Below are 26,965 nucleotides of genomic sequence, written 5' to 3'. Positions count from 1 at the left end.
TCCACTGGATGTTTTCTGCTCCTTTGTTGAAGCTCAAGTGACCATAGGTGTGTGGATTCATTTCTGGGTCTTCAATTCTATTCCATCGATCCACTTGTCTGTTGCTGTGCCAATACTATGCAGTTTTTAACACTATTGCTCTGTAGTATTGCTTGAGATCTGGGATATTGATTTCCCCAGAAGCTCTTTTACTGTTGAGAATAGTTTTAGCTATCCTGGGTTTTTTGTTATTCCAGATGAATTTGAGAATTGCTTTTTCTAACTCCATGAAGAATTGAGTTGGGATTTTAATGGGGATTGCTTTTGGCAAGATGGTCCTTTTAACTATATTAATCCTGCCAACCCAAGAGCATGGCAGATTTTTCCACTTTCTGAGGTCTTCTTCAATTTCCTTCTTCAGAGACCTAAAGTTCTTCTCATACAGATCTTTTACATGTTTGGTTAGAGTCACACCAAGATATTTTATACTGTTTGTGGCTATTGTGAAGGGTGTCATTTCCCTAACTTCTTTCTCAGCCTGTTTATCCTTTGAGTATAGGAAGGCTACTGATTTGCTTGAGTTGATTTTATAACCAGCCACTTTGCTGAAGTTGTTTATCAGCTGTAGAAGTTCTCTGGTGGAATTTTTTGGATCACTTAAGTATACTATCATATCAACTGCAAATAGTGATAATTTGATTTCTTCCTTTCCAATTTGTATCCCTTTGACCTCCATATGTTGTCCAATTCCTCTAGCTAGAACTTCAAGTACTATATTGAAAAGATATGGAGAGAGAAGACAGCCTTGTCTAGTCCCTGATTTTAGTGGGATTGCTTCAAGTTTCTCTCCATTTAGTTTGATGTTGGCTACTGGTTTGCTGTATATTCCTTTAACTATGTTTAGGTTTGGGCCTTGAATTCCTTTTCTTTCCAAGACTTTCAGCATGAAAGAATGCTGAATTTTGTCAAATGCTTTTTCAGCATCTAATGAAATGATCATGTGTTTTTTTTTCTTTGAGTTTGTTTACGTAGTGGATTACATTGATGAATTTCCTTATATTGAACCATCCCTGCATCCCTGGGATGAAGCCTACTTGATCATGGTGGATGATCATTTTGATGTGTTCTTGGATTCGGTTGGCAAGAATTTTATTTAGTATTTTTGCATCGATATTCATAAGGGAAATTGACCTGAAGTTCTTTTTCTTTGTTGGATCTTTGTGTGGTTTTGGTATCAGCATAATTGTGGCTTCATAGAATGAGTTGGGTAGTGTTCCTTCTGTTTCTATTTTGTGGAATAGTTTGAAGAGTATTGGTGTTAGGTCTTCTTTGAAGGTCTGATAGAATTCTGCACTAAAACCATCTGGTCCCGTGCTTTTTTTGGTTGGGAGACTTTCTATGACTCCTTTTATCTCTTTAGGGGTTATGGGACTGTTTAGATGGTCTATTTGATCTTGATTTAATTTTGGTGTTTTATATCTGTCTAGAAAACTATCCATTTTCTCCAGATTCTCCAGTTGTGTTGAGTATAGGCTTTTGTAGTAGGATGTGATGATTTTTTTAATTTCCTCCATTTCTGTTGTTATATCTCCCTTTTCATTTCTAATTTTGTTAATCTGGATACTGTCTCTGTGCCCCTTGGTTAATCTGGCTAAGGGCTTATCTATCTTGTTGATTTTTTCAAAGAACCAGCTCCTGGTTCTGTTGATTCTCTTAGTTTCTACTTGATTAATTTCAGCCCTGAATTTGATGATTTCCTGCCTTCTACTCCTCCTGGGTGAATTCGCTTCTTTTTGCTCCTGGGCTTTCAGGTGTGTAATTAAGTTGCTGGTGTATGCTCTCTCCATTTTCTTTTTGGAGGCACTCAGGGCTATGGGGACTGGATAAGTAAACAGGATCCTACATTTTGCTGCATACAGGAAACACACCTCAGTGTCAAAGACAAACACTACCTTAGAGTAAAAGGCTGGAAGACAATTTTAGAAGCAAATGGTCTCATGAAACAAGCCGGAGTAGCCATTCTAATATCAGATAAAATTGACCTTCAACTTAAAGTCATCAAAAGAGACACTGAGCGACACTTCTTGCTGATCAAAGGAAAAACACACCAAGAAGAACTCTCAATCCTGAACATCTATGCTCCAAATGCAAAGGCACCCTCATTCATAAAAGAAACTTTACTAAAGCTCAAAGCACACATTGCACCTAACACAATAATTATGGGTGACTTCAACACTGCACTTTCTTCAACGGACTGATCAGGAAAACAGAAACTAAACAGGGACACAGTGAAACTAATTGAAGCTTTGGATCAATTAGATTTAACAGATATATATAGAACATTTCACCCTAAGGCAAAAGAATATACCTTTTTCTCAGCACCTCATGTGACCTTCTCCAAAATCGACCATATAATTTGTCACAAGACAGACCTCAACAAATACAAGAGGATCAAAATAATCCCATGCCTCCTATCAGATCACTGTGAAGTAAAAGTGGTCTTCAATAGCAACAAAATCAACAGAAAGCCCACATACACATGGAAACTGAACAATACTCTACTCGATGATACCTTGATCAAGGAAGAAATACAGAAAGAAACCAAAGAGTTTTTAGAATTTAATGAAAATGAAAACACAACATACCCAAGTCAATGGGTCACAATGAAAGCAGTGCTAAGAGGAAAACTCATAGCCCTGAATGCCTCCAAAAAGAAAATGGAGAGAGCATACACTAGCAGCTTAACGACACACCTAAAAGCCCTGGAACAAGAAGAAGCTAATTCCCCCAGGAGGAGTAGAAGACAGGAAATCATCGAACAGGAAGCTTCTTAAAACTACAAGGTTGCAGATTACAAGGGTGAGAGATTACAAGGTTGCAGGAACAACCTTTATATAAGAAACAAGCACTGGGATTTAAAGTTACTGAAATGGAATGCCTGTCTGCATACATAGTACCATTGAGGGAATTGTCAGATGAGAGAGATTGACTTCAGTATCTTTAGAAGAATATATTTTTTATAAGCCATAGTTTAGCTAAAATAATTCAAAAGGGACCTAAACAAGTGGAGAGATATTCCATAGATAGGAAGACTTGGTATGTTAGAATGTCAGCTCTTTTTACCTTGATCTGTAGATTAAGCTAAACCACAAAAGTTTTAATAAATTACTTTGTAGCCATCAACAAACAGATTTTAAGGTGTATATGGAAAGGCAAAAGACCCAGGATAGTTAACTATTCAAAGAGAAGAAAGTTGGAAGGCTAGCGTTATCCAGCTTAAGACTAACTAACTAAAAAGGTCTAGTACTGAGACAGTGTGGTATGAGAAAAAGTCAATAAATAACTTAATATTTATAAAGACAAAGATGATGGAGCTATGGCCTACACTGACAAGTTCACTTCAGGGTCTAAGTTTGAAACATAGATTCCAAGCATTGGACTGAGCACAGGATCCCCAATGAAGGAGCTAGAGAAAAAGACCCAAGGAGCTGAAGGAGCTTGCAGGCCCATAGGAGGAACAACAATATGAACCAACCAGTACCCCCAGAGTTCCCAGGGACTAAACCACCAACCAAAGAGTACACATGGAGGGTCTCATGGCTCCAGCTGCATTTTTAGCAGAGGATGGCCTTGTTGGATATCAAAGGGAGGAGAGGCCCTTGGTCCTGAGAAGGCTCGATGCCCCAGTATAGGGGAATGCCAGGGCAGGAAAGCAGGAGTGGGTGGGTTGTTGAGCAGGGGGCAGGGGGATGGGATAGGGTGTTTTCGAAGGGGAAAACAGGAAAGGGGATAACATTTGAAATGTAAATAAAGAAAATGACAAGAAGAAAGGAGGAGCGGTCCCTGGTTCTGGAAAGACTCAGTGAAACAGTATTCGGCAAAACCAGAACGGGGAACTGGGAAGGGGTGGGAGGGAGGACAGGGGAAGAGAAGGGGGCTTACGGGACTTTTGGGGAGTGGGGGGGATAGAAAAGGGGAAATCATTTGAAATGTAAATAAATTATATCGAATAAAAAAAATTAAAAAAAAAAGAAAATAACCAATAAAAATAAATAAGGATTAAGAAAATAAATAAAATAAAAAAATCTCAGTAAAAGAAAAAAAAAGAAACAGATTTCTCAGTTATCACAGGACATACAGATACAATGCTGAATATAAAGATAAACATCCTATTTCTCAGGACTGAGGTGAGAGTCACAAATAGAGATATGCCTCTAACAGTCTACGGGAACAAGAAAAGCAAAGAGGACATGTAAAAATAGATGCATGAGCAGTCCAGCTGGATGTCAACTGTAGTAGCAGGACAGCGGACTGGAGGTGGGATCACGGAGAAGCACTCCGGAGGGACAGCGGTACTGATAGTCTAGTGCTTGGATGGTGTGTTCATAGTGTGTTCCAATATGATAAAGCTCAACGTGTGCTTTTGTTACACAGATCCTTTTGCATAAAATGCAACAGAACATAATAAAAATGTCTTGCCCAAATAAAGTCTTCATTCTTCAGTACGTTTAAGATTTTGTCTCGGTGCAGAGGTATTGTAGTTCTAGTCTTATCTGTAAAGATGTTAGACAGTGATTCATGTCCCCTCGCCACATGCATTTCATTCCAGTAACATTAATAAAGAGCCCACCATATCCAGTATGTCTTTTAATACCACCAACAACCTGTAAAACATCAGTGGGACTCTTCACAGCCATGAAAATAAAGTTAACATTCACAAGCTAATTTGTCCCATCCTCTTAGGAGCCTGAAAAGAGCAGGTTCCTTCTTCTATGGGCTGTCTGGTTCTTTTGCCTTCACTCACACCACAGAATTATATTAAAAGTGCATGCTTGTCATTTATAAAGAAATTAAGCAACAGTTAGACTGGGAGTCAGATATTTTTTCTATTTGAAGCACTCCGGAGTGGGGAATCCACTTTTTTCCTTACTCTGAAACTCATAACACTGTAAAACAGAATTTTCTAGAAACTTACTAACAAATCTTTGAGTCAAAATAGCAGGAAAACCCTTAAATTAAACATTTTTGGCAACACAGGTCTGCATTTTAAGTTAGCCTCTGAGTCGTTTTATTTTCCACAAACTCACACTTTTTTTTTATTCGATATAATTTATTTACATTTCAAATGATTTCCCCTTTTCTAGCCCCCCCACTCCCCGAAAGTCCCGTAAGCCCCCTTCTCTTCCCCTGTCCTCCCTCCCACCCCTTCCCAGTTCCCCGTTCTGGTTTTGCCAAATACTGTTTCACTGAGTCTTTCCAGAACCAGGGGCCACTCCTCCGTTCTTCTTGTATCTCATTTGATGTGTGGATTATGTTTTGGGTATTCCAGGTTTCTAGGTTAATATCCACTTATTAGTGAGTGCATACCATGATTCACCTTTTGAGTCTGGGTTACCTCACTTAGTATGATGTTCTCTAGCTCCATCCATTTGCCTAAGAATTTCATGAATTCATTGTTTCTAATGGCTGAATAGTACTCCATTGTGTAGATATACCACATTTTTTGCATCCACTCTTCTGTTGAGGGATACCTGGGTTCTTTCCAGCATCTGGCAATTATAAATAGGGCTGCTATGAACATAGTAGAGCATGTATCCTTATTACATGGTGGGGAATCCTCTGGGTATATGCCCAGGAGTGGTATAGCAGGATCTTCTGGAAGTGAGGTGCCCAGTTTTCGGAGGAACCGCCAGACTGATTTCCAGAGTGGTTGTACCAATTTGCAACCCCACCAGCAGTGGAGGAGTGTTCCTCTTTCTCCGCACCCTCTCCAACACCTGCTGTCTCCTGAATTTTTAATCTTAGCCATTCTGACTGGTGTAAGATGAAATCTTAGGGTTGTTTTGATTTGCATTTCCCTAATGACTAATGAAGTTGAGCATTTTTTAAGATGCTTCTCCGCCATCCGACGTTCTTCAGGTGAGAATTCTTTGTTTAACTCTGTACCCCATTTTTAATAGGGTTGTTCGGTTTTCTGGAGTCTAACTTCTTGAGTTCTTTATATATATTGGATATTAGCCCTCTATCTGATGTAGGATTGGTGAAGATCTTTTCCCAATTTGTTGGTTGCCGATCTGTCCTCTTGATGGTGTCCTTTGCCTTACAGAAACTCTGTAACCTTATGAGGTCCCATTTGTCAATTCTTGCTCTTAGAGCATACGCTATTGGTGTTCTGTTCAGAAACTTTCTCCCTGTACCGATGTCCTCAATGGTCTTCCCCAGTTTCTTTTCTATTAGCTTCAGAGTGTCTGGCTTTATGTGGAGGTCCTTGATCCATTTGGATTTGAGCTTAGTACAAGGAGACAAGGATGGATCAATTCGCATTCTTCTGCATGCTGACCTCCAGTTGAACCAGCACCATTTGTTGAAAAGGCTATCTTTTTTCCATTGGATGTTTTCAGCCTCTTTGTCGAGGATCAAGTGGCCATAGGTGTGTCCACAAACTCATACTTAAAGAACACCTTGGGAAAGGAAGGTGTTGAGCCATTTATTTCTTGATTCAAAATGTTCGTTTTGACATTTTATAGTAAAAAAAAAAAGCACTACAACATTTCAATTTTTAAATAATTACAATCAACAATAAGTTGAAAAGTACTGTTAAATCTTCTCCCAGATTCTTTAGATGTTCTCATATAACCACAGGATAATATTAAAAATCAGGAAATTGACTTTGGTATATTATTCTCTAATGCTAAGTTCTCTATTTCTTCTCTTCTTGTCTTCCTCTGGTCCAGGAGATAGTCCAGGGTGATATGATGCAATCTTGGGTTTTTTGTTTTTTTTGTTTTTTTGGGTTTTTTTTGTGGCTTATTACTCTTTTCCTCCTTTATGATCTTAGCTCTGTAGAAGAGCAAGCGCAGCTCTTTTGTTGAACGTTGCTTAATTTAGATAAGCCAAAGTTTGGTCCTGATTAAACCCATGTTGTATCATTGGGGAGAACTGCTGCAGTGGAGACCTCACACCTCTCAGGTTTCACATGGGGAGCAGACTGGTACCAATAGGTCTCATCACTTCTGTCAAGTCTGATCTTAGACCTGAAGTGGTGTTTGCCAAGTAGTAATTTTCTCTTTGCAAGAAATAAGTATGGAAAAGAGATCCTTGAGGCATGAATACAAGAATCTCCAAATTTTCATTAAAAGTTCTCCTATTGATTTTTCCTTCAGTGGAGGTCCTTGCAGTGTCTGACAGATGTTGAGCAGCCAAATCCCCTGCTCCTTCACACCTACTACCTGAGATTTAACTGGGGAATTTTACCTGTTACTTGTTTATTCATTAAACTATGTCATTAAATATCAGATGCCTTTGACATTCCATGAGTAATAATCTGTTACTATCATTAGTTATTTTGAATAACAAAAAATAAGTTTTAGAAATAAAAATAGAAACCCTGAAACTATCAGCTTAGGTCCAAGTAATGTAAGAATTGCTGAGCTGGAGAAGGAACAACCGTAGCACAGAGCCAAGTGGGAGGAGTGCAGACACTGAGTGTGGACCACAAAGGAAAGCACCAGGGTCCTCAGAGACTCGGATCCCATTATTGGCCATTGCAAACCTCTTCATAACATCGACACTGTGGTATCAAGAAGAACAGTCACATTTGCCTTCTGACCCAAATGAACCCTTTCTAATATTTTTAGCAAGTTTTTACATTTTTGGTGATTTTTGCAAACTGTAGTGTGAGAATAACAGGCTATTGAGAACAAGGTAAGAACTGAGGTATGGGAAGCAACACTGCCATTTCATACTGACCTGGTTACAAATCGCTAATGGAGGCAAGCACGGGGTGAACACAGTCACCTGCACAGCAGCTGCCACGAGCAATCTGGAGCATCTCCCTCATCTCAAGTACTGATTCCAGATTTTTAAATACAGCTATGCTGGGTTGCTATGCTGGTCAGTGCTTCTGCTTCTTCCTGACCCTGCCTTCTGTCAGTGCAGTCTTCCCCAAAAGTTCCATGGCTCATCATTTTGTTCGAAGATGTCCACTTTTTAAATATTATAATTTATTATTAATTTATTTAATGTTATAGTTTAAAGGCCTTTCATTTTTGGTTTTATAAATGTTGTATCAAGTAAAGTTTACTCATAGATGTCATAAAGATAAAGGAATTATCACATATATATTTCTGCTAAAACAATATGGCTTGGTGCCGTGGTAACCTTCTTATACAATATTAAATGATTAAATTCTTACTGAGTGATTTTTTTTCTCTTTCTCCTTTTTTTGGGGAGGATGGATACTGTTGTTAGCTAGCATTTTTTTCCCATTTTGGAAATCAAATTTTGGATTATGTACATGAGGCAAACATTCTATCACTGAGCTATACTACCGCAGGCTGATTCTTTGTTTAGAGTTTGAGAAAATTTATCTTAGACCCTCTTAAAGATTTTACTAGATAGCCCCTTGTGCCCTCAACGAAACATCTCAAATGTGTCTCTTCCTCCACCTTCCAATCTAAGGACTGTGACGCATCTTTCACAATTAATTGCCTTCTGTCCCATGATAAAGAAGCTTGATTCTGAATTCTTAACTCTGTTCAATAAAAGGTTAAAAAAATATGACCAAGATGATGTCTCTGAGCTGTTTTCTTAGCTTCTTAACATGTCCAGTTGTGGTCATTGTAACTGGGGAGCTGGGGACAGAAAGCCATCACGTGTTTCTGCACAAGCCGATGAGTTCACTTGCTTATTTTTACTTTTTAAGCATTAAAAGGAAATCTTTGGTGCACAATGATGAAATAAATCCTCAAATAATGAACTAGCACAATGTTTCAAGATGCAGGAAAAGTTGGACGACTTTAAACTCCTCCAGTTTCTCTTATATTTTTTACGTGATCAGTGGATCTAGAAGTGCTACTAGGAAAAAAAATGAGTTTTGTCCTATTGAAATGTAAGGGGTTTTAGTTGTTTTTTTGTTTTGTTTGGGGTTTTGGGGGGGGTTGTTTTGGTTTTTGTTGTTTTGGTGGGTAAAGGCACTTGCTGTCAAGCTTGGCTACCTGAGTTTGATCCATGGAATATACACAGTAGAAAGAGAGACAACAAACTTCCAAAAGTTGTCTTCTGATCTCCACACATGTGTCACGGTGGGCACACATGTATACATACACACAGGAAGAAAAATAAACAAATATAAAAAAAGAATAAAACCTTTTTTCTATTTGATCTTTAGAAAACCTACAAGAAATAATGAAAGTCATGCAACTCTTAGAAATACACTTAAAAAGTAAACCTGAATCCAGAAGACAGTGTTATTTCAAACACTATGGACTGGGAACACTGGGAAGAGCTCTTTAAAACCCTTCTCAACTGTAAGAAAAGCATGCCTCTAATAAAATCTTAGACCAGTTTGAAAATTCTAGAAGCCCTTTGGTTTTGCTAACACATGTGCTTTGTTTAACTCACTAGTTAGACGAGTTACAGTCAATTTTTAATTGAGGAACTGACTATAATTAGGGAAATACTTATTCTAGCACCGTTCAGGTTCCTTGAAGATTTCCTCATGCAGAGAAACTGATATGAAAGTCCTAATGACATCACTTTGACCCAGGGTTTTTCCCCTATAGATAATGGCCAGAAATTGTGATAATGGCCACAATAGTGTTAGTCTTGGTGTGGGATTGTACACAAGATGCTTGGTCTTTCTATATTTATCGATGGAAGGGCACTCTAATTGGTTGACATGTTCACTGAAGTAAAGATTCCTATTACTTCATCTTTGGATGAAGCAGCTGTCCTAAGAATATGTTCCTCCTGCTTTAGGAGAGAGGTTCGACTTGATACTGTTCTGAATGTCTTTCAAGACTTCAGACTCTATGTCTGTACCTATAAAGGAATAGAAGTGGTGTTACCATGGTGCCTCCATATTGATTGACTTGTCTTCTGATCTTCCAGATCTCATATCCCATTCTGTTGTGTCCTTCCGTAGATCTTTATTAACAATGAATGGCAGAACTCAGAGAGTGGGAGAGTGTTCCCTGTCTGTAATCCAGCCACAGGAGAGCAGGTGTGTGAAGTTCAAGAGGCAGACAAGGTGTGTATTGCTTAGAAGACTTCCTGGGGAACAATCACCAATAACAGCAAAACAATGAGTATGTGTTCTAGATGCCAACTCAGGTTCTTTGATAGCAGCATGTAGGGTTTGTGTGTGTGTGTGTGTGTGTGTGTGTGTGTACTGTTTCTCTTCAGTTGTGCCTCTTGTCATTAACAGGTGGATATAGACAAGGCAGTGCAGGCAGCCCGGCTGGCCTTTTCTCTTGGTTCTGTGTGGAGAAGGATGGACGCTTCTGAAAGAGGACGTCTGTTGGACAAGCTTGCAGACTTGGTGGAACGGGACAGGGCGACTCTTGCAGTAAGTAAAATAAGAAAGCAGTTATGTTTTTACTCCAAAACAACCACTCAGCTGGAAAGTATTGTGTGAAGTATTGTCAGATAGGGGAGCTAGGGGAGGGTAGAATTGTATTTTATATATATTCTTTGGGGAAGCTCTTTGTGGCATTTTGAAGAAAAAAAGCCATAGCATTGCATCACTACTAAGGATCTTCCTTTCTCATTTTCTTACCCCCCACAAGCAAAGCAAAACACATTCACTTGACAAGCAAAACAAAAGCATTAAGGAACAGGACCTCCAGGCTGTTTGTAGAAGACAAATGCCAAGTGGCTCTTTTGCAGATCAAATAGGAGAAGAAAGATGTGTACCCTCATACATTCTACTTCATTCGTCTTGCCAGATTTTAGAATTATGATAAAGATTGCCATTTTTCACTAGAACAGTTGTGTGTGTGCACACACATGCACACACACAGCACACATAGGAACTTCTTATCTGATGGATTTTTTTGTTTTTGCTGCTGTTTTTATTTTTTTTAAGGAAAGCTTCATTTCCTTTTTTTTTAAAGGTTTATTTATTTTATGTATGTAAATACACTGTAGCTGTCTTCAGACACACCAGAAGAGGGTGTCAGATCTCATTACAGATGGTTGTGAGCCACCATGTGGTTGCTGGGATTTGAACTCAGGACCTTTGGAAAAGCAGTCAGTGCTCTTAACCGCTGAGCCATCTCTCCAGCCCTTTAAAAAATGTGTTACCCAGGCTGGCCTCAAACTCCTGATCCTCCTGCCTATGCCTTCTTCAGCAAATCTTACCAGTGTGCGCCACTACAACAGGCAAAATTTATTCATTATTATATGTAAGTACACTGTAGCTGTTTTTAGACACACTAGAAGAGGGCTTCAGATCTCATTATGGATGGTTGTGAGCCACCATGTGGTTGCTGGGATTTGAACTCAGGACCTTCAGAAGAGCAGTCAGTGCTCTTAACCACTGAGCCATCTCACCAGCCCTGTTGTTTTTAAAGTAAAAGTTACTTTGAGGACTTGAGTGTTGGCTTAACAGTTAAGAGTACACCTCTTTCAGAGGGCCTGAGTTAGGTTCCCAGCACCCACATAGAACAATTCATAACTACCTGAAATTCCAGATCCAGGGAATCAGATCTCTGGCTTGTGTAGGCATCTGTACTTATGTGCACATGTGCACGTGTATATATGCACGTACAGATGCACAACTTAATTAAAAAAAAGAAGTCTTTTCTAAATACCTAGTTTCTTTGAGAATAAAGACTTTTCTGGAGATAAGGATCACTTAAGAATTTAGACAGTGTATGCCACAGATCCATTCTTGGATGGTCCTCAGTCAGTTATGGACTCTACTTTTTCTCTGTGCTTTGTAGACCTTCGCTATTCGCTAGCTAAGTACACAGAGAAATTATTATCCAATTTGTGACTATATAAATGTTTTTAGAAGGACTTGGAACTTATTGAATCTTCTTTTATAAAAGTGAGCCAGTGTAGTGACAAGCAGCATTTAAAGTGAGCTTGGTTGTGTACGGTGAGTAGGTGAGCTGGGCTGTCATCAGCAATAAATAGTGTTCTTTAACTTCAGTGAGTGGGAAACATTTCAGTTTTAGTTTTGTCAGTAATTAATAATTTTATGCCAGTATGTGTTATATAATGTTCTTCTAGAAAGAAACAGTAAATTATAAATATCCATTTTTGTTTATTTCATTTGTTAAACATCTAACAGTCTAGTATGTCTCAAATGAAAACAGTCTTACTTCATTGTTTCAGTGGCCATTGTTTTTGTAACAGACTTAATCAATTTAGGAACATGTCATTAAAATAATGTTTATAATGTAAAGCTGTTTATTATTGCTATTTTTATAAATGGACCAGATACTTTACTCTTAATAGATAATGGTTGTTAACATAAATGTTTACAAAAACCAGTCTTTAAATTGTTAAAGTCTGGGCTTCCCCAGAGGAGATCTTGTTTATTTGGTGGTAATAAATAAGCCCGCTCTGCCATGAATATTTCACGACTCAGCAGGGGGCTTGGCAGCTGTGTAGAACATTTTATATCCATGTTGAATGCTTACAAAACTGATGTCCCTGCCTCTCTTTGTGGATTCGAATTACTAGTGCACTCTCAGAAAGATCTCCATTCCACTCTGACCATTAATATAACAGAAGGTGGTTTGACAAGCAGAGGATTTCTTTATCATCAGTTAAAGAAGCATTGTGTTTATATATCTAGATGGTGGTTAAGGAAAATACACAGGCACAAGAATAGTACATGTGTGTCCATTGTGGTCTTTTACTCGTAGCTAATGCAAGCCTCTTAGGACTGGACACCTTCCTCTTTGGGAAAGTAGAGTTGAACAAATGTGCATCACCACTAACACCCAGCCAGGTTCCCTCCATTCCTTGTTTCTTCTTCTGAAGAAACTAGTGTGTCACTACCAAGTTCTGAAGTCTTAACTATTCTGTTTCCTTTCCTATAGACTATGGAATCCCTAAATGGTGGTAAGCCATTCCTGCAAGCTTTTTACATCGATTTGCAGGGAGTCATCAAAACTCTGAGGTATTATGCAGGCTGGGCTGATAAAATTCATGGAATGACCATTCCTGTAGGTACGTGAAACGTGAGTATGTTAAAAAAAAGGGGGGGTGGGAATGTGGGGCTCTGCCAGAGTGCTTCATAAACATAAAGAGAAGCCATGTACACTGCAGATATGAGACACTGTGTCAGCTTGAACCCAGTATAAGGCCAAACAGATTGCATCATTAACCATTTCTATGTCCCCTTTTTGTGTATAGTCTACATGTAAGTATGGAGGGCCATTTAAATCAGTCATCCAGGGGGTAGGTATGCAAAGATTTGCTGCTAAGAATTAGGTTAGACTCAGTATGGAAGAGTTTGAGGGCAGAAGGGGTTACAGGGGTATCTATCCACTAGATAGAAGAAATTTTATAGGAAAGAGACTGACTGAAGGTGACATGTGGACTCACCTCTTGGTAAGGAGTCTAGTGAGACTAAGCCAGGAAGCTCCTGAGGAGAATTTGGTAAAGGAGATCATAACTACTTAGATATTTCTTTTCAGATTAGTGCAGTCCATTCACATTTGTCTTTTGCAACACCATAATTCAATATCAATTTAATTTCATTGTTAAAGTCTAGAATTTAGGAAGGTCATGTGGTCTTTATTATGTGGTATTACCTGCATTTCTCTGCAAAACATCCCCAGTTTTTGTTTGGCAGTAGAACACAAGAAATAATGAATGTTCATTTGCATAGCAATTAAACAGGTTCTTTCCCATTTATAATCTGAAGACCCCAATAAGACTCCAGTGTAAGACAGACTAGAATTAAAGAGTGCATGCCTAGTGAGATAGTAAAACTTAGTGCCTCAACCAAGTCACTTTGCTAGTAAATGTCAGGTCTAAGGACCGAAATGTGTGTTAAAAACTACAATACTGTATTTTGTGCACTTTGACTATAGACGGTCAGTCAGGAACAGAGAAAAACTGTCCACCTTATTTATCTTCTTGAAGAATAGCCTTTTTCTAGAAGGCTTTTTGAGAAGTTGAGTGGTGATCATTTTGAACCTTCAACAAGACTCTATTTCCTCTGACTTGGCGGTTTCACCCCCACACTGTATTCCACTTCAGTAAGACCCACTGTCAGCTGCTATTGCAGAATTATGCACTATCAGTTGGCTCCACAAGGGCCCTGGTGCTGCTCTCTTTCTAACACGATCCATTATTTCTTGCCTAGCACTCAGAGGAGGAGCCATTCTCTCTGTCCATAAATCCCATGCTTTGACCCTCCTTTGGCAACTCCTACTTATGATGATTAATAATAATCATTACTTAGATTTATTGAATACTTTCCTTTTGCCTGTTTATTATCTCTTCTGCTGTAGTAGCCCTAAGAAGTATTATTTCCACCTTTCGATCTTTGTAACTCAAATCAGAGTCCTCTGTTCCTCTCTTGCCCATAGCTTCCCTGTGGAGGATGGATCAAAACTTACTCAGTTTGCTAAGGGTGAAAGAGGAGTTGTGGTGCTTCCTGGTTTCCTCTGAATGAGTGATGCTTTTATTGATTTTATAGTAAGTAGGAAAATGTGGTCCATACATTAAGCTGAATTTTGTTATAAAGTAGCTTTATGATATGTCAACATATATGGCAAAGATTAAAAACTACCCAGGTCATATATAGTTATTTATCAGTTTCATTTTTACTTCAGTTCTACCACTTAAACTGAAGAATGACTAAAAATGCCTTTAGCCAGCTCATTCTGGTGCTGTCAGTAGTGAATGGTGAACTCTAATCCTGTTTTATCACAATGAGAGCCAGGGCTGTTTGCTACAACCACGTGAGGAGAACCGGGGTAGTTAGTAGGATATGAATGGATGGTGACGGGAAGCTATGAAGTCAGCTCTTCACCAGGAACCTCTTGGAGACGCTGCAGAGATGTTCAGAGAACCTGGGGATCCATGAAGCTAACCTCACTTTATATAAAGACACAGGGACCAAGTGCAGAGGAGGAAACTTAACCTTTTCTCAAGCTGAGGCCTATTCATGGAAGACTCCGGAACAAATAATATCACGTCTTAGAATCTACCAGTAGACTCCTGGAAGGAATAGTCTTAGTGCCATTTTATGCTAATATAAAGTTTCATTGATTGAATAAGCAGCCATAGAATTTTTCACTATTGAAAAATGTTCAGACTACACTGCATGGTGTCTACATACACTGGAATTCACTAGAGTATAGAATAGAATAGGTCTCTGTTTTTACTTTAAATGTTTGCTACTTGGATTCCTTAAAGGGTTACTATCTCCTTCAGAGTAATTCTACTGCAGTCAAATGCTCTACCACTGAGCTATACCCTCAAACACAGAGTAATTCTATGTGAACATTAGAGATAGCAAGATGGCGTCCACCCACTGAATTATTCTATAGATTACGTTACTAAAGGAACTCATCTTTATTGTTACTGGCTATATAAGGCTTGCTACAGCTATTGAAGTGTCCCTGGTTGTTATCCCCTGGAGCTTGAGGTTCATATTACATATCTCAATTTCTGATACATTAAGATATGTTGACTATAATTACAATTATATCACTAGACTTTATTCCAGGATGTGCCAGAATCTGAAAATAAAACTTACATTAAATTTTTAAAAACATTTTTAATCCCTGTCTTTAAAAGTAGTGTTTTCCTTGAAGGAATTACTCAAATATTAAATCTTTAATTAACTAAGTATGGCTCGCTCTGTCTTTGCCTCTTTCTTTTTTTTTTTAATTTTTTTTTATTCGATATAATTTATTTACATTTCAAATGATTTCCCCTTTTCTAGCCCCCCCACTCCCCGAAAGTCCCATAAGCCCCCTTCTCTTCCCCTGTCCTCCCACCCACCCCTTCCCACTTCCCCATTCTGGTTTTGCCAAATACTGTTTCACTGAGTCTTTCCAGAACCAGGGGCCAGTCCTCCTTTCTTCTTGTACCTCATTTGATGTGTGGTTATGTTTTGGGTATTCCAGTTTTCTAGGTTAATAACCACTTATTAGTGAGTGCATACCATGATTCACCTTTTGAGTCTGGGTTACCTCACTTAGTATGATGTTCTCTAGCTCCATCCATTTGCCTAAGAATTTCATGAATTCATTGTTTCTAATGGCTGAATAGTACTCCATTGTGTAGATATACCACATTTTTTGCATCCATTCTTCTGTTGAGGGATACCTGGGTTCTTTCCAACATCTGGCAATTATAAATAGGGCTGCTATGAACATAGTAGAGCATGTATCCTTATTACATGGTGGGGAATCCTCTGGGTATATGCCCAGGAGTGGTATAGCAGGATCTTCTGGAAGTGAGGTGCCCAGTTTTCGGAGGAACCGCCAGACTGATTTCCAGAGTGGTTGTACCAATTTGCAACCCCACCAGCAGTGGAGGAGTGTTCCTCTCTCTCCACACCCTCTCCAACACCTGCTGTCTCCTGAATTTTTAATCTTAGCCATTCTGACTGGTGTAAGATGAAATCTTAGGGTTGTTTTGATTTGCATTTCCCTAATGACTAATGAAGTTGAGCATTTTTTAAGATGCTTCTCTGCCATCCGAAGTTCTTCAGGTGAGAATTCTTTGTTTAACTCTGTACCCCACTTTTTAATAGGGTTGTTCGGTTTTCTGGAGTCTAGCTTCTTGAGTTCTTTATATATATTGGATATTAGCCCTCTATCTGATGTAGGATTGGTGAAGATCTTTTCCCAATTTGTTGGTTCTTTGCCTCTTTCTGTCTCCCTCTCTTTCCCTCCTTTCCCCTCTCTCCTTCCTTTCTTTCCTTCATCCCCTGTGTAATTTAATCAAATCCCCCAACAAAAAATGTAGGGAAGTTGCTTGATTTTTCACAAAGAGGCCTATTCTGTACTCTCTCCTCTAGGACAAAAGCTCTTCCTAATGTGCCTATTTGGTGTGCATACTCAGCAGAAATTAATGCAATGTTCATATGTAATGTAACGTAATGTTTAAGTTTATAGCACAATGGACTATCTAATTGTAAGATTCTTACGTTCTTTATGACCAGAGGATTCAGATTGTATTCAGCAAGATCATTGGTGCTTTGAACACTGAAGTGTGAGAAGCACCAAGTCGTATCCAGACAACATATGTAGCCTGCAAACATGGTTCCACACAGTAGTAAATGAGTAGGTTTGTTTTATTTTAATTCTCAGGTTTGAAGACTTTGCAAAGAAAAATGTTACTAACCTGTGAAAGTTGTCACTTTGGTCATTTTCCTTGAAATGAGGCCAGCAAGTAGCTCTGTTACAAGTGATAGAGCTAGTGACACTGGAAAAGATTAGGAAGGTAGCTCCCAAGTGACTGGCCCAAGGTAGCCCTGGTCTAGAAGATCTGGGAACTTGGAGCAGGGTCCTGATAGCTGCAAAGGGCCTCTAACCTAAGTGCCATCAGTTCTTCCCAAGGGTCCAGGAGAAGGTATGTGTCTTATGTCTTCCGGGAACCACAGCTGCCTAATTGGGGGTATCTCTTGGACATGTAGGAACACCCACTGAGTTCACAGGCCCAGGACCCTTGATTATTCTTTTCAGTCAGTGTTCTCTTGGGAAAAGCTCAAGAGACAAGATACCCTGTGTTTATTTAGGACTTAGTGAGACCAGCCACGAGGACTGCAGGAGCTGGTACCCTTTCCGTGCCAACCTTTAGCTCAGTGTGTATCAAATCTGTGAACAGATTATCAAGTACACTTTATTCCTCGTAACTCAGTTTATCTTGGGACACAATTATCAAGTCAGGTTTACTCCCCATGAGATCAGCTTCTAAAGCAATTGTCTACATGTCTCTTTCCTTCCTTTCATTTTTCAGTAGCTTTCAACACTGCATGATACCTTGGCAATCTTGTATATGTAGGATGAAGAAGCCTGTGAGTCACTGTGCTGTGCTTACGTAGGTGACTACTGCGTTTACCCTGAACCACCGTTTTCTCACATTGTCTTCTTCATCTTCCCTATTCTTGCAACTCATCCATCCCCCATCTCAGTTCAACCCCCCCCCCCAGATTCACTGCTTTGTGTTTAGCCACTTGAGTGCATCACTTTAGCTAAAGTATGGTTTAGTATGGTAACTTTCCTTGTCAGTGAACTTTTCTTTGTATTGACCAGTATGGTGGAAGCCCTTTCCAAAGAACAATGGGCAGTAGTGACTTGTACTGGCACAGCTGAGGGCATCTGTTTATAAAATTCGTGAGTTGGCTCCATGCAGAGTTGGTGTAGTTAACTGATCTGTTGATTCCCACTTGGACTAAATATCATCCTATGGATGGGTCCTGTGCATTGGCTTGCTGTCCCACCTGCACAGCCTGCCCACCCCCTCCTTTCCTCCACATAGGCACTTAAACAACACCAGGAGACAAGGTGAAGATTGAGGGAAAGGTTTGGACCTCAAACCTAACTTCCTTGATATTCACAGTGTTCCTCAAATAACTAAAACAATGAAGAACCTAGTAGAAAAGGGGCAAAGGATTTAAAATTGAAAATGGTTAGTACGTTCATCCTTAAATATCATTAAACACAATTCAAAGTTAAACACAGGACAAGTTGCCATATTCTAGATTTCAGCTTGGCTAAAATTCAGATATTCAGGAAACTGGTTAAAGAGTAGAAAATGGAGCATGTTGTTAGGACTTTTTATAACTTAGATAAAGGATGATTTTCAAATGTTTATTAAAACATTAAAGACACATACACTTTAATCAAGAAATCCCAGTGCAAATGCACTAGCATACATAACGTGCAGTCCTTGACAGTACTCTGAGACTGCGCCCAGGGAGGGACTGAGAACAGAGGGAAGACAGCAGCCTGAGGACCCTGTGGTGAGGAGGTGCCCTATAAACTCGAGCAAGGGAAAGTGCTCCGAGAAATGAAGGCAGGGGACAGCAGCTAATTTGGGGCATAAGGACTGAAGATGAGGGGATGGGAAGGGCTGGGAGGAGAAAGAGGAGCAGAAAGAGAATTTTATTTAAAAACATATAGTTCTGAAGTTAGCAGAAATGACCCTGGGTGAAAAATGTTAGTGGTTAGGATGTGCTGAGGGATGAAGATAAACAGCTTACTGCGCCATCAGTCTCTGTCTCACCCACACCCCCCTAGCCTCACCTCCATCCCCTGTTTCAGCAGTCAGCCTGCCCCAGGCTTAGTGTGACTTCACTTTCCTTGGGGGAGGTGGTTCTGCTTTTGACAGACAAACCACTAGTGAAGTGACCAGCAACAAATCGGGAAACAAAGACTTGGCTCAGCTGGCTTTCTTAAAGTACCCAGATAAAAGCAACAGCATTTTTCTAAAGGATTTGGTTTGGGCTGCCTGCCTAATTATTTCAAGGGTCTACTGGTCCCATAAGAGAAGCAAGGCTGTTCAGTGTCTCTGGAGCTTTTCCTCCAAGCTCCTAGGGATACCTACCTGCCCGTGTCCCCCAGCCCCAGGTCATGCCTGAGACAGTGCATTGAGTGAGGGAATGTTCTCCTTTTCTTCCTCGTATTTCCCAGCTGCCCAGCATTTAAAGTATGCAATAGCAATAAAGTAAGCAATTTTGTTTAATGGCTTTTAATTTTGAAAACTACCCAGAAAAGCTGTTTAAAAGTTTGAGGTACCTTGGCATTTAAATCAGCTAAGTATTCTATATGTGTTAATATTTAATATAAAACTGAGTTTATGATGTGTTCCAGTTTTAAGTTTCCTCTTGCATGACTACTTTGTGCATCATAAATTTGTCCTTCATTTTGTTATTGATGTCCTTTTGTCTGTTCTGTTTATATGGTAGGTTTATCTGTAGCTGCCTGCATGAATGAGCATACACATACACACAAACATACACACACCCTCTCTCACACACATATGCACACACATATACATACTCATACACATACAAACACACACGTACACACACATACACACCCTCTTTCTCTCATACACACATGTGCGCTTGCGCGTGCACACACACACACACACACACACACACATGCACACACACACACACACACACACACACACACACGCATGCACACTTACCCCTAAGGGCTAGCTCTGCCATGCTTCATGAGCAGGAAGCCTCATTTCTGGTTTCCGCGGCCACATCAGCACTCCTCTCTCTCCCCTGACCCTCTCTGTGACGTGACCATGCTTATCTCTTTCAGATGGAGACTATTTTACTTTCACAAGACATGAGCCCATTGGAGTGTGTGGACAGATCATCCCAGTGAGTGCATCTCCTCACACTTCGTATTTATTTTCATTTGACCCAGTTCTCTTAAAGACATATAAAACATGGTCCTTGGTGATGTGTGGTTTTCCTTGGTGATGTGTGGTTTTCGTTACTGGGAAGAAAAACCTGAGCTCATGTCATTGACATATCTCTAACAGCCTCTCTGCAAATGCTTATTTGAACAGGTGAATTAAGTTTCAGGCCTATAACCATGAGTAGAGTTCTCAAGTCATGGGAGTCTCCTGATAAAAACAAGCAAAGCCAATGACGGTGTCCGATTAACTGCCCCTTGGTTGTGAAGACCTATCTGCTTGTTTCTGTTTTAGATGGCAACTCAGAATCTTTGCAGGCATACTGTGTTATATGGTCTCATTATCCCCCTTTCCCACTGTCTCTTTTCACAGTCTAGAGAAAGGTGCTTTAAAAGTCACAGCAGCACAGTTAAGATCACAGTCCAAATTGAAACCATTCCAGGCTGTTGTCTATCTTGTAAAGAAAAATAGATGTAGTGACTAGTGTTTGGATTGGAACATTAAACACTGTCCTTCGCTCTCTCCCGTACACGCCCTCGGCACAGCACGAAGCATCACCCAAGCGCCTAACAGGACTATCTCATAGTCTGACTGGGATATCGGGGACCAGGGTTGGGGGAGGTGGACTAGGCTGACATTAAAGACAGTATAGATAAGACAAGAAAGTTTTTTTTTTCTTTCAACACATAGAGGAATGTCTCAAGAATAATCTTTGAATTTGGGAGCCAAAGATTCTTAGGGGCTTATTAATATCTGTTCAAATGACCAATAAGCCCTGGTTTATTTGTGAGCTTCACTATGAATGAAGAAAGGAAAGAGAAAGTTTTGGTTGGAGTTCTTCCTCTACCTCCTCAGGGAAATCCCCCTGTGTCTGCCACCTTCTCTGCAAGCATCAAAGCTGCCCTCTTGCTCTCCCCATCCTCAGAGCCTCAGCTTCCCTCACAAGACAAGAACTCCTGTCAGCTAGCTCCCTCAATTACTGCCTCCAAGATTTACGCACTGTAGATGGAATTAAAACATCACCAAGGACTCCTAAGTTTATAAACAACTAAGGGGAAAAGAAATTGGGTGTTTGGTGAAGGCCAGACACTTGTATATTTTTGCAGCTTCCCAGAGCCAGTGAAAATCCTTCAAGGATGGCAGCTGAGATGCTTCAGGCAGAGAGACACTGTGATCAGGGGCTGAAGCAAGGGGACCTGGAACACTGTTTTCTTCCTTAATGTGGTTATCAGACACTTGATAGAAAGACGTCTCATGGCTGAGCTTATGATGATACAAGCTTAATATTCTATCAAAATCAGTTTAAACCATGTTAGTTCCCATTTTCATATTCTCATAAAGATACTTTAGTTTTGTATTCACGCTATATTTTGCTGATGAAATTTTTGTATATTCATTGTTTGGTACATCTTATAAAATATACATTTTATACTTTTTTATTTTTAGCTGTATTTTTATGACAGTGCATATGAAAAGGCCACATTGAAGTCACATTGTCTTAAAAATAATTAATAGCTATGGCTTCAGTTTTTAGATAATGTACTCAAAACAGTTTTCATATCAATGTGAAAAATCTTGGTATAAAAATTCAAAATTTAAGGGGAAAAGTCATATATTGAGACTATGGAACAAAGCCAAATTTTATAAATATGAAAGCAAAATAGAAAGTAAAGCTAAACAGAGAAGAGTCACTTCCTGCTCCTCCTCAGCATGAGCTTTCCTGAGGTGGGCGTTCAGAGTGTGAGTGCACTCTGGACAGGGCAAGGAGACACTTTGAAGGCCAGCGCTGTCCTCTTCATAGTGATGTCATCAGAAACCCAAGGTCTGCACTTGGTGGTGGAGATGATCTGTGTTCATAACAGTTTTGAAAATCCAAGAAGTTCCAGCTTCTTTCTTTCAAAATTGAGAAGACAGAAAAAGTAATGGAGAAACATTTTCCCTATCTATTAACCTTGCTTTTCCCTCCAGTGGAACTTCCCCCTGCTGATGTTCACCTGGAAAATTGCTCCTGCTCTGTGCTGTGGTAACACCGTGGTCATCAAGCCCGCAGAGCAGACACCACTCAGTGCGCTGTACATGGGAGCCCTCATCAAGGAGGTAGGGAAAACTGACATCTCTTCCCCTCCCTCACGTGCAGCCTGGGAAGCAGAGCATGGCTGGCCTGGAGGGAGACACAACACACAACTTCTTCCAATTTGCATTTCTTAGGCTGGCTTTCCACCGGGTGTCGTCAATATCCTGCCAGGGTATGGGCCAACAGCAGGGGCAGCAATAGCTTCTCACATTGGCATCGACAAGATTGCCTTCACAGGCTCTACTGAGGTGAGTACCTGAGAGACCACAGGCTGAGGGGGAGTCCCATGAGTGAGTAAAGGGGTTGAATGGAGATGTGAGTATAGCGTGCACACTTGCAATCTCCATGCAGGCAGCTGGAGATGGCAGGTTTCTGAGGTGGCTTGCCAGCCAACCTTGACTACTTGGCAAGTTTAAGGACAGGGAAGAGGGTCTGCCTCAACAAAATGAAAAAATGTCACTGCTTTTGAGAGTGACAGACACTTGAGGTTGTCCTCTGATACACACACACACACACACACACACACACGCACGCACAATAGATACATACATAAATGCTGCTAATAGTACCCACAGGGTCTACACCCACAGGGACCTCCCAAGCCCCTCAAGGGGCAGCACCAGTTTCATTTACAGATCACCAATGGATGTGAAAGCAGAGGTGCACACTGGATCTTTGTAATTCTGTCTGTGCAAAAACTACCCCTCAGGCTGGGGCTCTGGACATTTCTTTTAGTCAAGATATAGGACAGAAGCAAGTAGAGAAGTGGGGGATATAATCTAGTCTATAATGGAGGAAACAGAACAACTTTCCCTTTATATTTCACTGGGCCCTGTAGAAGCAAGTGGCAGCTGACTGCCTTGTAAGCCATAGGGATGCTATAGAGCACTGGTCAGCAGAGATTTCTGTGAAAGGCCAGACTCTCCATTTCATACTCCACTGTGCCTAACTAGACCACACATGCATCATATATGAATTTATGAGTCAGGCTGTGCATGTGTAAAACTTTTTTCATAGATGCCAAAATTTGAATTCTATGTCACTTTTCTACATCAACAAATACCTTATTTTTTTTTCAGATAGTGAAAAATGTAAAAACTGTTTTTATCTAGTAAATCAAACCACAAACAGCAAGGTAAATACGAGTTGTGGCTTAGATTCCTTATCATCACAAATCTGCTGTTCTATCATGTCTTTGACTCAGGTTCAGATGATGAAAAGACCTCAGACTGTTGTTAGAGACTAGATGCTACAGAGCACCTGCATCCAGTTAGGATTGGATCAGATCATGGAAGTAGAAATGCTACTCTCGTCATTTTCTGTGAGCCTAGCACTGCTCCAGAGCGGCAGGTGTACTTGGCTGGAACCTGTGGACAGCAGCACTGGGTGTGGATATCCACAGGGCTGCAGGAGTCAAGCTAGGAGAAAGAAGGAGAGCTGTGTCTGTCAGTCCCAGTAGAAAATGGAAAAGAAACATGGGAAATTGGTTTATAACATGTTTAATACAATATTGGGGGTGGGGGATTTGGAAAAAGGGTTTCTCTGTGTAGCCCTAGCTGTCCTGGAACTCACTCTGTAGACCAGGCTGGCTTCAAACTCAGAAATCCACCTGCCTATGCCTCCCAAGTGCTGAGATTAAAGGCGTGTGCGACCACTGCCCAGCTTAATACAATATTTTTAAAATATCATTTCAGCCTATCTCTATAAAATTACTAACTCTATATTTTACATTCTCTGTTCCTGGTGACATCTGTGAGATCTAATGTTCAATTTACATTCATAGCACAACTCAGTGTTATGAGCTATATTTCAAGTGTTCTATAGACTGTATGTGGCTGGTGACCAGCATACCTGCCAGAGAGATCTAGCGATTTCTTAAAGTCAGGTGATGCAAATTTAACGATATTTAGCTAAATGATCTCTTGCTGGTTTGGTATAAGCTAATTGGACTTGTAAGCTAATTAACATTCTCGGTTTCCAAACTTTTATTTGACTTTTACTTGCTATCATAATTTTGAAATATATGAAACATGCAACCTAAGATGTGGATGTAAAATGGACATATTCTTCTGGATGCACTGACTCTGTTCCTTTAAAAGTATTTGCTAAAGACTAGATGCTAAAGAGCACCTGCATCCAATTAGGATCTGACTAGAAAATAATATCCACAAAGCAAGCCATTGGAAGGAATTATGGATTTAAAATGGAGGCAAAAATCTAGGCAGGCTTTTAACGGAATCACAGGAAACCTCCATCTTTACCTCAGGTGAGGATGGTTGGTAAAAATCCTGAATCAGATACTTCCAAATGAATGAGTCAGTATCTACAAAGGGTTGTATACTACAACCAAATAGAAGTTAATCCAGGAATTCAAGGTTGGTTTAATATAGAAAACAATCAATTTAATTCTCCATATTAGTTGAATAAAAAGTAAAAGCTACATGATTGTATCACTAGACATAAAAAAAAGCACTTGACAAAATTTGCCTGGCACAGAAACCTATACACAACTGTTTATAACATTATTACTCCTGGAAGTAGAGATGTTCCAAATGTCTATCAAATCATGGATAGATAATATTGTGGATACAAGTGGTATATTTTTAATAATAAAAAGAGGAATGAAACACGCATAATATGGGTCAACTTTGGAACTTAAAGAATTTGGTAATGACAAGCTGTATATTTTATGATCATACTTAACTGAGAAGTGTCTAGAAGAGGCAAATGTATACACTCAAAGCAGATTAGTGATTGCTAAGGGCTAAGATGAGTGACTGCGGATGAATATGAAATTTCTTGTGGTTTTGTTGTATTTAGATAGCTGTAATCATTGTAGGGGTTGTACAGCTCTGTTAATAAACTAAACTGCCTGAACCACATACATCAAAAGGAACATCTTATAGGGTATGAAATGAATCTCAACAAAGTTGTAGAAAGTGAATGATTCTGATGGAAACTTTAAACTTTGGATAGTAATAGTCAACATTGATTGAGAAAATACTTCTTGTGCCAGCCAAATGCTTGACATCCTACCTCAGCAGCCAAAGAAGCACAGCAGGGGCAAGCTTAGCACAGCTGGGAAGGCTAAGTAACTCACCCTGCTGCATGTTAGTGAGTTACAAGGCTGTAGGCCTTACCCAGAGCGCCAGACGAGACGGTACTGCACTGCTTCTGACTGTAGTCTCGCACATGCCTTCAGCAGCCGGCTGCACTGAAGTCCAGAATGGCAGATGCCCACAAAGAGGATATTGATGGTTTGTTTGATTTTTTCCTGAGCGCTCCAATTATTTTTTTCTTATTCACTTTTTGCTTATTCACTTTACATCCCTCTCACTGCCCCTCCCAGTCAGCCCCTCCCACTGTACTTTCTCCCTCCTCCTCCTCTCCTCTGAGGGAGGGTGTTATTTTTTGAAGCAGTATTACTCTGCAGGCCATGCTGGCCCCAAACTTATGAACAGCCTTAGCCTAGAAAAGTCAGGGAATACAAGTGTGACCCACTATGCCCAGCTCTCCAAGAACAAAGTTTTTACATAACGTAGGATTTTCAGTGGAAACTGTCCCGTTGCAAGAGTCATTTAAAAGTCTCTAATTCTGAAAGGCTCTTGCCATTGTTCTAATTAATTTTTTCTAAATTTTAAATTAGGATTGCATCTTTAGTACCTCTGTCATTTGATCTGCCACTCTTTGATACAGGAACTAAAGCTTGATCCCAAGCTATCCCCAAGTCAGGCCCACCAACCTTCCTGAGCACTGAGCAGCCATCTCCTTTCAGGCTTTGGGGAAACAGTAGTGAACTGTGTATCAGGGTCGCCCACAGGACGGTCTCTAAGTGGCTCTTACAGTGTGCTGTGCAAGCTCACACAGAAAGCAGATGCCTGGGCTGTTTCCTTTCAATTGCCCAATTTTAAAGATGTGTTCTAATAGGGCAGAACCAAAATTCTCCTCGTGAAGTTACCTTGTATCTTTTACATGTACAGAAATTTCACTGTTCAAGTGAATAAACTTGAATAAAGAGCTACTCCATTCAAAAATAAAAATACATTTTAAAATTAAAAGCATTCCTCCTCCCTTATTTTTTGAGATGGCTTAAAAAAGAATTATATTGTCTTATACATATAAATATTTGACTGCATGTATGCATGGACAACACATGCATGCCATGCCCATAGAGGCCAAAAGAGGGCCCCCTAGAACTGGAGTTGTAGATGTTTTTGAGCCACTATGTGGATGCTGGGAACTGAACTGAGGTCCTCTGCAAGAACAGCCAGTGCTCTTAATCACTGAGCCATCTTTCCAACAATAAAAACACATTAGGAAAAGATAATTCTCCTAAACTCTGTAGTGACTACTCTCACATGGGAAGGATTTGGGTATACCTTCCTTTTAATATGAAAATACAGGTTATGGGACCAAATTGTGAAGGAAATAGGCTGGAAAGGACCCCAGCTCTGGAGACCACTGTGAGTGATGTTGCCTAGTGTTAGTGTGCAGTGACACTGGTTAGTTACATCTCCAAGCCAATCCCAATGGCCAGGAGCAGGACCTTCTAAAAAGTCAGCACTTATTTTTCTGCAGTGCAGGATGGGGTGCTTTTGATGCTCCCTAGAAATAAAGTGCAGTGTTTGTTCATTTTTTCAGCAGTTCTACTTTTGACAGACATGTAAAATTCCAAAGCTATAGATTACATACTGATACATTGACTTTCCCTATCCAATAAAGTCTTTTCAAGATAATATGGGAAGATGGAGAAGAGGGACAAAC

The 26,965-nt window shown here is 40.0% G+C and overlaps 1 protein-coding gene across 2 annotated transcripts in view; it reads left to right on the top strand.

The window, feature by feature from the left end:
* Positions 1–26,965, top strand: part of Aldh1a2 (aldehyde dehydrogenase 1 family member A2) — an 89,676-nt gene that overhangs the window by 29,859 nt on the left and 32,852 nt on the right. The window contains exons 2-7 of one of the 2 annotated variants that reach the window (XM_052187864.1): positions 9,905–9,982; positions 10,187–10,327; positions 12,816–12,945; positions 20,028–20,089; positions 22,096–22,224; positions 22,336–22,449. In XM_052187864.1, the coding sequence (XP_052043824.1) occupies positions 9,905–9,982; positions 10,187–10,327; positions 12,816–12,945; positions 20,028–20,089; positions 22,096–22,224; positions 22,336–22,449 (654 nt within the window). Of the gene's footprint in view, positions 1–9,904; positions 10,010–10,186; positions 10,328–12,815; positions 12,946–20,027; positions 20,090–22,095; positions 22,225–22,335; positions 22,450–26,965 lie in introns of both variants that reach the window. The other variant, XM_052187863.1, reaches the window with a different exon arrangement.

The sequence above is a fragment of the Apodemus sylvaticus genome, chromosome 7, assembly GCF_947179515.1.
Source record: "Apodemus sylvaticus chromosome 7, mApoSyl1.1, whole genome shotgun sequence".
NCBI lineage: Eukaryota > Metazoa > Chordata > Mammalia > Rodentia > Muridae > Apodemus > Apodemus sylvaticus.
The sequence above is the reverse complement of the archived record's forward strand: the minus strand, read 5'-3'. Positions and strand labels throughout refer to the sequence as shown.